Here is a 12,022-nt window from a genome sequence, read left to right as displayed (position 1 = left end):
TACGTTTCATAAGACTATAGCTACCATAGGTAATGATTCCTTTGATGGATCTGGGCAAAGTCCATTGAAAACCTACTGTAAAGGATCACCATTCTAGATGCCATTAAGAACATTCATGATTCATGGGAAGAGGTCAAAATATCAACATGAACAGGAGTTTGGAAGAAGTTGATTCCAATCCTCATGGATGTCTTTGAGGGGTTCAAGACTTCAGTGGAGGAAGTAACTGCAGATGTGGTAGAAACAGCCAGAGAACTAGAATTAGAAGAGGAGCCTGAAGATGTGACTGACTTGCTGCAATCCCATGATAAAACTAACAGACGAGGAGTTGCTGCTCATGGATGAGCAAAGAGGGCAGTTTCTGGAGACGGAATCTACTCCTGGTAAAGATGCTGTGAAGATTGTTGAAATGACAACAAAAAATTTAGAATATTATATAAACTTAGTTGATAAAGCAGCAGCAAGGTTTGAGAGGATTGTCTCCAATTTTGAAAGAACTTCCGCTGTGGGTAAAATGCTATCAAACAGCACTGCATGTAACAGAGAAATCATTTGTGAAAGGAAGAGTCGATCTATGTGGCAGATTTCATTGTCGTCTTATTTTAAGAAATTGCCACAGTCACCCCAACCTTCAGCAGCCAGCACCCTGATCAGTCAGCAGCCATCGACATCGAGGCAAGACCCTCCGCCAGCAAAGAGATTACAGTTTGCTGAAGGCTCAGATGATGGTTAGCATTTTTTAGCAATAAAGTATTTTTAATTAAGTTATATGTATTGATTTTTTAAGACATAATGCTGTTGCACACTTAATAGACTATAGTATAGAATAAACATAACTCATATGCAGTGGGAAACCAAAAAATTCATGTGACTCACCTTATTGTGATATTCACTTTATTGAGGTGGCCTGGAACTGAACCCACAGTATCTCTGAGGTATGACTATAGTCATACCTTCCTATTACAAGAATAGCATAAAGATGGAGATATTTATAGGGGTATCAGGCCAACCTTATTAGCTATGCACCTTCTAATTACCAGTGGCCAGATCATCTGTATAACGTGATCTGGTCTCCAGAGGTCATACAAAACCCTGTGGGCTCTAAAGCGCCCTCTCTGGCTGGTATAACCATAGTTCTCATTAAGCCCTAAAATATTGTATATACACATAGACTAACTCATTAGAGGCATATTAAAGGAATGAAGTCCAGAAAAGCAGGCATCTAGGCCTGCATAATGCAGGAGCCACTGAAACTCTGTGTAATTGCCCACCCACTAATCTGTCCTTAATGGGACAACATGATCTTAAGTTTTAGGAGCTTAAACCTTCTAACTCTAAAGAAAGACTCTCAGAAAGACTTTAGCTTCAGAATTAAATACCATTGCCTTTCCTATATAGCCCTGTTTTGTTCTATTTCCTCTTATTTTCAAATTATTAACCCCATAAACCAGTGCTCAACAAACTCTAGGGGGCCCTTATTCAACCTTTGGTATGTGGCCAGGAATGGCAGCGCTGACACTCATATTCTCAACATTCTTCAACCAAATTAATTAACCTTTATGTTGACTGTACCTAACGCTGTGCAGAAGAGTTAGAGCTGGTAGCTGCTAACTCTAATGATCTCATCACTAGTTCTGAAGTTTTAGTGTGCATGCCATTGCCTGGGGCACTTGTTGAAAGAACAGATTCCTATCCTCACTACATCCATAGGTCTGAGATCCACTGTTATCTCCTTTTTTTTAACTAATGCTTTTGGTTACTTTGAACTCACAATGAGGTACACTGATATAGATTACCTAGGATCTATCATGAAAAGCAACATACTATCTTAAGATATAATCGTCCCTCTGAATAAAACTTACTGATGGAATTTATTTAAAAATTGTATGTTATATCATGTTATATCCTGGATTTTTATAGGATGAGAATATAAGAAAAGTATTTGTGGTATGTTTTGGTATCTTCTATAAAATTCTACCTGAAAAACAGTTCTCCATTGTTTTACTCAAATTCCCCAACAATCAGTTCCCCCCCTTGAATTTAATGCTAGGATAAAATCTGTCTTGTTTTAGGGGAGAAGTTGTCTTGTCTCATTAGATAACAAAATCAATACAAATTTTGTACATTTTTGTCTTAGTTGTCAGGATATTCAGAATCAATTCGACGCTCAACTATATTAATATATCCCAGCTGTCAGGCACATCCATTTGCCTGTTCTTTTTTAAATGATTGATTGATTAAGCCATCTCAAATTCCTACTTTCAGAAAGTATCAATTATACATAAGTAAAAATTTAACTACTCATATTCTCATCATGGAAGATTATTAAGTTTTAGCTTGTGGCTAATTGAAAATAAATTTGCCAAAAATATTGCCTTTTGGAGCATGTTTTAACTAGCTTTGTACTTTTTATTTACATTTAGCTTCATCAAACAGGATTATTGAAAGGATATTCTCTGGGGCAGTAACAAGGTAAGAAAAAGCATCTGAGTTTTAAAATGAACTGCAAGTAATACTTTAACAATGTCATTTTTTTTTTTTTATAACTTTATTTATTTATTTATTTTTGGCTGTGTTAGGTCTTCGTTTCTGTGCGAGGGCTTTCTCTAGTTGCGGCAAGTGGGGGCCACTCTTCATCGCGGTGCGCGGGCCTCTCACTATCGCGGCCTCTCTTGTTGCGGAGCACAGGCTCCAGACGCGCAGGCTCAGCAGTTGTGGCTCACAGGCCCAGTTGCTCCGTGGCATGTGGGATCTTCCCAGACCAGGGCTCGAACCCGTGTCCCCTGCATTGGCAGGCAGATTCTCAACCACTGCGCCACCAGGGAAGCCCAACAATGTCATTTTAGTAAGGCTTCCTGCATGATTTGTCAGTGCTGTAGGTCAGATAATACCCTACAAAACATGCAGTTGTGGCTTCATACAAGATGGCGGTAATTCTTTAATATATGGGCATTAGTCCTTTATCTAAATACAGGTAACAGTATTTAACCTGCTGATTATTTGTATTCAAATTAGAAACCAGATTTCTTTCTTCATATCTGCAAATGCTTTCTGATTTCATTCTCTAGGCATTTGAAAATAAGATAGGCAGTGGAAGGGGTTGCCCTTTGTGAGGTTTCCAGCATTCTATTTATTTTTAACTTAATTTCCAAAGAAATGTTACTTTATTTCTTAGTCTCTCATAGTACTAAATTTATCTGAGTAATTACTCAGGAAACTTTATAACCATGTGTTTTCTTCAGGGGAAAAACAGTACAGAAGGAGGGAAGAATGAGCTATGCAGATTTTGTTTGGTTTTTGATTTCTGAGGAAGACAAAAGGAACCCCACCAGGTATGACTTCTGAGTTTCCTTTGCCAAGATGTTAAACACATGAGCAAAGCTTGAAAAATTCATGATGTATACCTAGTGAATGCCAGCTCAACTAGGGGTGCCAAGATGGGTTTGATTTAGTCTCTGCCCTCAGACTGAATGCACAGCCACAATGTATCAAGAGAAGTGCTCTTACCCCTGGAAACAAAGGTGAAGTGACATGTGAGCTGGCCCTGAAGGATATTAAGCATTTATATGGAATATGGGGATAGATACTGTGGATTTTAGTTGTTTCATGATCTTCCTTGTTCAGTAGTAAATTGGAGAGGAAAGAAGAGCAAATTGTGGATGACTAGTATATGAGAACACGCCCTCATTCTCCCGGTTAGAATCATCTCTCCCTTTCCTTGGCATACCTTGATTTGTCGCTGTGAGTTTATCCATCTGTTTCTTACACCTCTGTAACACTGTGTTACACAAGCTAGGAATAAAAAGAAGAGAGGGACATAGATTTTTGTGTCCTTCTCTTCTTTTTATTCCTAGCTTATGTAACACAGTGTCCTGCACATAGCTTCTGCTCAGTACCAAGGGAGGGAGAGTCTGCAGTCCCTGATGCTGCTTGCTGGTATTACTGACTCAGCTGTCTGCATGTTAGTTCAGAAAGTTATCTAAATGTTGGATATATGGTTTGGAAATCATTGAAATGGAAATAAAGCTAATCTATTTCATGGGCAGCATGTTGTCCATTTCAAAGATAGTAATTTGTTGTTCATCGTAGACAACTTAGAAAACGTGGCTAAAGCAGAAGAAAATAAATTTTAATACTGATAATTCTAACACTCAGAAAAAGACACTTAAAAATTGGTATGTGTTGTACAGTCTTTTTCATATAAAGTTTTACATACTCTTTGGACATGTAGGTTAATTAATTCCATAGGATTAGATTTAATCCTTTGGAATGTTACCTCCTAATATCCTATAGTAGTTTTAGCTAAATAGTTGTAACATCCACTATATTTTTCCTTAAAATAAATTCCCCAGGAAAGGAATTGCTAGGTTAAAGGGTGTAGACATTTTTAAGAGCATTTATAAAAACTATTAAATTGATTTTCAGAAAAACTGTATCATTTTATACCTTTATCAACAAAGTATTGAGCATATTTCCTATAACCCTTATTCACACTAGGTATCTTCCTCTTAAAAATATTTTCGAATTTGATAAGAATTCAGTATTATCTTTTTTGCATTTCTTTGATTGCTAGTGAGGCTGAATTTTTTTTTTAAGACATACTGAATTTTTTTTTTTTTTTGGCTGCTTTGGGTCTTCGTTGCTGCATGCGGGCTTTCTCTAGTTGTGGTGAGCGGGGGCTACTCTTTGTTGCACTGTGCAGGCTTCTCATTGTGACGGCTTCTCTTGTTGCAGAGCATGGGCTCTAGGCACGTGGGCTTCAGTAGTTGCAGCACGCAGGCTCAGTAGTTGCAGCGCACAGGCCCTAGGGTGCGCGGGCTTCAGTAGTTGCAGCACGATGGCTCAGTAGTTGTGGCACGTGGGCCCTAGAGAACGCGGGCTTCAGTAGTTGCAGCACATGGGCTCAGTAGTTGCAGCACACAGGCTTAGTTGCTCTAAGCAACATGGGATCTTCCCACACTGGGGATTGAACCCATGTCCTCTGAATTAGCAGCAGGATTCTTAACCACTGTGCCACCAGGGAAGTCCCAAGGCTGAATTTTTTCATACATTTTTGGCCATTTTTATTTCATCTTAGGTGACTTGCCTTTTCATGTTTTTTGCTCATTTCTGCTGGATTAATTTTTTAAGTTTATCGTTTTATCACAAATATACATTAAGTATTAAAAATTTAAAAATACATACATTCAGAAACCTTAATATAAAATTCATTCATAATTCCTTGACCCATAGTTAACATTTTGGTATATGTCCTCCTACCTCATCCTCCTCCTCCCTCGTCATTCCCCTCCATCCCCTCCTTTCACTCCTCCTCCTCTCTCTTTCTCTCTGCACCAAGTGAGAAATCATTGTATCATTTAGTATACAGTTTTGTGATACACTTCTTCACGTAAGAGTATATTTCTATGCCAGTAAGTGTGCATGTTTATAATTTACCATTAATCCATTATTTTGAATGTTTAGATGGTTTTAATTACCTAAATTTCTGAAGGTTTGAAGGCTGTGCATTTTTCCATTTCTTGCCTTTTTGGTGTTCTGTTAACCCTCTCAATTTCAATCTTTTATCTTTCATATTTACTTAATTATGAAAAAGCTTTCCTCAAATACTTCCCATCTTTTCCTCCTATTATCCCATAGGAACAAATGATATAAATGATAATAAAGAAGCTTTATATAACAAACATGAATATATACTTGCTCGCCTTTCTTCTATCAGCTTCTTTAAAAAACATAAATTATATACTGTAATAATTAGGACAATGTATTATTGGGTTTGTAGTATATAGAGATGTGATATATATAACAATAGCATTAAAAAGAGGGATGAGGGAATAGTTATATAGGAGTGTTTCAGTATCTCACAGGAATTAAGTATAAATCTGAAGTAATTCTAAGAAGTTAAAATGTATATGGTAAGCCCTAGAGCAAACAGCAGGAAATTAACTCAAAAATACATAGTAAAAAAAAATCATTAAAAGAGTTAAAGTGTCCCACTTAGAAAATATTCACTTAAATGTAAAAGAAAGCAATAAAGGAAAAATAGAGGAAAAACTCCAAGACACATAAAAAGCAAAAAGTAAAATGGCAGACGTAAGTCCAACTATAACAATAATAACATTAAATGTGAATGGATTAATTGTTTCATCAAAACGCAGAGATTTTCAGACTGGATCAAAAAAAAAATGTTTTTTGGATACAATTCTGTGCTGTCTATATGAGACAGATTAGATTTAAAGATACAAGGAGGGGAAAGAAAGGAAAAGGAAGGATCAAGATATGCCATGCAAACAACAATCTAAGAAACCTGGAGTGGCTATATAAATATCAGAGGACATAGACTTCAAAACAAAAATTGTTACTAGAGACAAGGACATTCTATTTCATAAAAGGGTCAATCCAACAGAAAGACATTACAAACATATATGCACGTAACAACACAGAACCCTAAAAATACATGAAACAAAAACTGACAGAATTGCAAGGAGAAGTAAATAATTCAACAATATTTGGAGACTTCAGTACCCCACTTTCAGTGATGGACAGTCAGGAAGAAGATCAACAAGGAAATAAAAGTCATGAATAACACTATAAACAAAACTATAAATCAACTGGACCTAACACATATCTATAGAACTCCCCACCTAAGAACAGCCGAATATATCAATATATTCTTCTCAAGTGCACATGGAACATTCTCCAGGATAGAGTATGTGGTAGGCCATATAATAGCCTCAAAAAATATAATAAGTGAAATTACACAAATTATGTTCTCTGACCACAATGGAATAAAATTAACAGAAAGAAATTTGAGGATTCACAAATATGCAGAAATAACACACTGCTTAAATAACCAATGGATCAAAGAAGCATACCTAAAGGAAATTAGGAAATAATTTGAAATGAAGGAAAATGAAGGAACAACATACCAAAACTTTAAGATGAACAAAAAGGAAAACATAGTATACCAAGACTTATGGGATGAAGCTGTAAATCCATCTATTGAAAAAGAAGAAATGTCTTAAATCAATAACATAACCTTCCACTTTTAGACACTGGGAAACAAGAGCAAATGAAGTATAACAAACAAACAAAAAAAAGATTAAAATTGATAAATGAGAGAATAGGAAAACAGTAGAGAAAGTCAGTGGAGCCAAAAGTCAGTTGTTTTGAAAATATCAGTAATGTTGATAAGGCTTTAGCTATACTGATCAAAAAAAAAGAACATACAAATTATTAAGGTCAGAATTAAGAGGGAACATGACTACTGACCATAAAGGAATGAAAAGGATTATAGTATATATATATATTATATATAACAACTTTATGCTAACAAATTAGGTAACTTAGACAAAATGAACAAATTCCTAGAGAGAGCCAAACTGCTGAACTGGTTCAAGAAGAAATTAAAAATCTGAATAAGAAAAACAGTCCCGGGCTGAGGTGGCTTCACTAAAGGATGCTACCAAACACTTTTAAAAAAATAACAGTTTTTTACAAACTCTTTGAAAAAATAAAAGAGGAAGGAACACTTACAAATTCATTTTATAAGGCCAGTATTACCCAGATACCAAAACCAGACAAAACATTACAAGAAAACTGTAAACCACTATCCTTTATGAATATAGATACAAAAATACACAACAAAATTAGGAAACTTAATCTAGCAAAATATGAAAAAGATTATATACCATGACTAAGTGAGACTTATCCCAAAAATGCAAGGTTAGTTTACCATCTAAAAACCAAACAATGTCACACATCATATTAATAGAACAAAGGATAAAAACCACATGATCAGCCCAGTAGTCTCAGAAAAAGCAGTTGAAAAAGTTCAACATTGCTTCATGATTTTAAAAAAACAAAAAAAACACAGATTAAACATGGACAGGAATTTCCTTGACCAGATAAAGCATATCTATGAAGAACCTACAGCTAACAACTAGTTAATGGTGAAAGTTTGAATGCTATTTTCCTAAGATCAGGAAAAAGACAAGGATGTCTGCTCTATTCAACACTGGACCCTAGACAGGATTATCAGGCAAGAAAATGAAATAAAAAGCTTACAAATTGGAAAGGAAGAAGGAAAATTATTTTTTAATGTAACTTTTTAAATTTATTTATTTTTGGCTGTGTTGGGTCTTCATTGCTGTGCACAGGCTTTCTCTAGTTGTGGCAAGCGGGGGCTACTCTTTGTTGCAGTGTGCGGGCTTCTCGTTGCGGGACACGGGCTGTAGGCTTGTGAGCTTCAATAGTGGTGGCACACAGGCTCAGTAGTTGTGGCACACGGGCTTAGTTGTTCCGCAGCATGTAGAATCTTCCTGGACCAGGGTTTGAACCTGTGTCCCCTGTGTTGGCAGGCGGATTCTTAACCACTGCGCCACCAGGGAAGTCCCAAAAACTATAAAGTTAAATATGATATTATATACAGGAAATCCTAAGAAATCAACCAAGAAACTGTTAGAACATAATAAAGGTTAATTTCAATTTACAAAATCAGTTTACAAGATTGATATAATACATAATATGTTTACAAAAATCAATTGTTTCTGTGCATGAACAATGAAAAATCCAAAAATGAAATTAAGAAAATAATTCCATTTATAATAGCAGCAAAAAGAATAAAATACCTAGGAATAAATTTAACAAAAGAAGCATAAAACTTATACTGTGAGAACTATAAAATATTGTTGAAAGAAACTAAGGAAGATCTAAATGAAACAAAGATATCCCATGTTCATGGATCAGAAGGCTTAATATTGTTAGCATGGCAATACTTCCCAAACTGATCTGTAGATTCAAAGCAATTCCTAACAAAATCTCAGCTACTTTTTTTGTTGTTGTTTTTGCAATAATGGAAATGTATCTTGAATTAATATGAAAAAACAAAAGGATCAGGGTAACCAAAACAATCTTGAAAAAGAATAAGATTATAGGACTCATACTTTCTGATTTCAAAATATACAAAGCTGAGGTAAAGACCATATAAAATACTAGCATAAAGACAGACATACAGATAAATGGAATTTAATTAGGAGTCCAGAAGTAAATCCTCACATTTATGGTAACTGATTTTCAACAAGGATCTTAAGACACAATTCAATGGGGGAAAAAATGTCTTGTAACAAGTGGTGCTGGACACTGGATATCCACATGCAAAAGAATGAATTTGGACCCCTACCTCATGTTATACAAAAAAATTAGCTCAAATGGATCACAGACCTAAATGTAAGAGCTAAAACTATAAAAACTTTCAGAAGAAAGTATAGGAGTAAATTTTCACGACCTTGGTTAGATGCAGTTTCTTAAATGACACCAAAACCACAAACAACAAAAGAAAAAAAAATGAATTGGACTTCATCAAAATTTTAAAAATTTATGCTTCAAAAAACAACATCAAGAACATAAAGGATAACCCACAGCATGGGAGAAAATATTTTTAGATGATATATCTGATACATAACTTGTATCTAGAATATATAAATAACACAACTCAATAATAAAAAGACAGATTACTCAATTTTAAAATGAGCAAAGGATCTGAATAGACATTTCTCCAAAGAAGATATCTATACAGCCAATAAGCACATAACAAGATTCTTGATACCACTATCATCAAAGAAATGCAAATCAAAACCACAGTGAGATATCACTTTACACCCACTGGGATAGCTATGAATAAAAAGTCAGATAATAAACAAGTGTTGGCAAAGATGTGGAGAAATGGGAACCCTCATACACTGCTATTGGGAATGTAAAATGCAGCAGCCACTATGGAAAACACTGACAGTTCCTCAAATGGTTATAGTGATACCATATGACCCAGAAATTCCACTGCTAGGAATATACCCAAGAGAAATGAAAACATATCCACACAAAAACTTGTACACCCATATAAGTTTCATAGCATCACTATTTTCAGTAGCCAAAATACGGGAACACCCAAATGTCTATCAATTAATGAATGGAAAAACAAATGTGATGTACCCATATAATCTAATATTCAGCAATAAAAAAATATGAAGTACTACATACTACAACATAGTTGAATCTTGAAAACATTATGCAGATTAAAAGACATCAATCACAAAAGACTACATATTGTATGAATACATTTATGTGAGATGTCCAAAATAGGTAAATCTATAGATACAGAAGGTACGTTAGTAGTTGCCTAGGCCATGAGGGACCTGGAGAGGCAGGGGTGGGGCAGGGAATGACGTATAAGTGCTACTAGGTATGGAGTTTCTTTTTGGATGTGATAAAAGTTAATTGTGGTGATGGTTATACAACTCTATGGATATACTAAAAAGCATTTGACTATACATTTTAGATGGATGAATTGTATGATATGGGAAATATATCTCAATAAAGCTGTTTAAAAAGAAGAAGAGTTGAGATAATACAAAGTATATTCTCTGACCATAATGGAATTAATGTAAAACTCAATAAGAGAAGGACGACTGGAAATTAAAGAACACAATTCTAAATAATCCTTGGGTCCAAAAGAATGTATCAAGAGAAATTAGATATTCAAAAGATAAAGGAATACTATGAATGACATAAACACACGTAAATGTGGTGACTTAAATGAAATGGACCAATTCCATTAAAGTCACAAGTTAACAAAAGTTGTCCAAGGAGAAATACATAACCTGAATAGTCTTGTATCTATTAAAGAAAATTGAATTCATAGTTTAAAACTTTCTGAAAAAGATACCTCTCAGCCCAGATAATTTCACTACTGTATTCTTCCAAACATCTGAAGAAGAAATATCAAATTCTGTACTACTTCTTCCAGAAAATAGAAAAGGAGGGAATAATTTCCAGCTTATTTTATGAAACCAGCATTACCTTGATACCAAAACCAGACAGACACATACAAGAAAATAAAACTACAGACCAACATCCCTCATGAAGATAGACCCAAAAATCATTAACAGAATACTAGCAAGTGAAAGCTCAACTTCTCAACCTCTCAGGCCCCTCTTCCAAAATCAGCAGATGCCCCAAGGGAAAGATGGTCACAAATGATAGGCTCCTCCTTTCTGGATTTCCTTCTACATCTGGACACCATAGTTCTTCACTGCCCTGTTAATAGTCCAGTGCCTTCAAAAAGGATTTTTACTGCAGATTTTCTCAGTGGGAGGGTTAATCCAAAACACTTAGTTCATCATTACCAGAAGCAGAACCCTTCAGATCAACTTTTCATATCTCGAGATACATAAGTGTATCTTTACTTATAGAAATATTGCCAAAAGAGGTTTTTAAGTCAAAAGCTTTCTTTTGTGCCCCTTTTCTGCCTTGCATGTTGCCTTTCTCCTACCTAACAGCTAACATGTTGCTGAGGCTTTATTCTTTGCCAGGTAACAACTGTTTCATATATGATGGCTTGTTTAATCTTCATATCACTATGAGTTTAGGTGTCAGTGTTCCCATTTTACAGTTGAGGAAACAGACGCTCTGAGAGATTGCACACATACAAAGTGACCTAGCTTGGATCCAAGTCCAGGTCTGTATCACTCCAAATTCTGGACTGTTTATCACTATAATGTATGGCCTATTATGTGAGACAGCATGTTTGCATGTCTGTCTTCTTACCAACTAGGCTATGGAATCCCTAAAAGAGCGTTCTCTTGGTGTCCTGAAATTCCTTATTGCTTAAGAGGCTCAAAATTAGGCATTGGCCTAATTTGTCTCCTTGGCTTCTACTAGCACTTACTAGGCACCCAGAGTATTTGTTCTCAGTGCTTCACATTATCTTACAAAAGCAGAATGTGATCAGAAGACAGTTAAACCTCAGTTTTAAAGTAATGAAGAAAATATCTATACAGCAAAATCAAACACTTATTTAAAACGTAGTAGAAATCAGATTTGTGGCTTATGAATGACATGGGTAGAAAAAAATGTATTTCATGAAAGAAGTAATATACTCACTGAAGTGTGGTAAGTGCTGTGTAAAATACTACGTAAAAAATTGTGATCTTGAGTCTTTCCTATGCCTGGTCCTGTCTGGGTTAGATAT

At 35.3% G+C, this 12,022-nt stretch overlaps 1 protein-coding gene across 3 annotated transcripts in view; it reads left to right on the top strand.

Moving 5' to 3' along the window:
* The window catches only part of PPP2R3A (protein phosphatase 2 regulatory subunit B''alpha), a 210,498-nt gene that overhangs the window by 141,029 nt on the left and 57,447 nt on the right, over positions 1 to 12,022 (top strand). For all 3 annotated transcript variants that reach the window (XM_059920276.1, XM_059920277.1, XM_059920278.1), the window contains 2 exons: positions 2,424 to 2,472; positions 3,243 to 3,332. In XM_059920276.1, coding sequence (XP_059776259.1) covers positions 2,424 to 2,472; positions 3,243 to 3,332 — 139 coding nt within the window. The remainder of the gene's footprint in view (positions 1 to 2,423; positions 2,473 to 3,242; positions 3,333 to 12,022) is intronic.

The sequence above is a fragment of the Balaenoptera ricei genome, chromosome 4 (genome assembly GCF_028023285.1).
Source record: "Balaenoptera ricei isolate mBalRic1 chromosome 4, mBalRic1.hap2, whole genome shotgun sequence".
Lineage (NCBI taxonomy): Eukaryota > Metazoa > Chordata > Mammalia > Artiodactyla > Balaenopteridae > Balaenoptera > Balaenoptera ricei.
The sequence above is the reverse complement of the archived record's forward strand: the minus strand, read 5'-3'. Positions and strand labels throughout refer to the sequence as shown.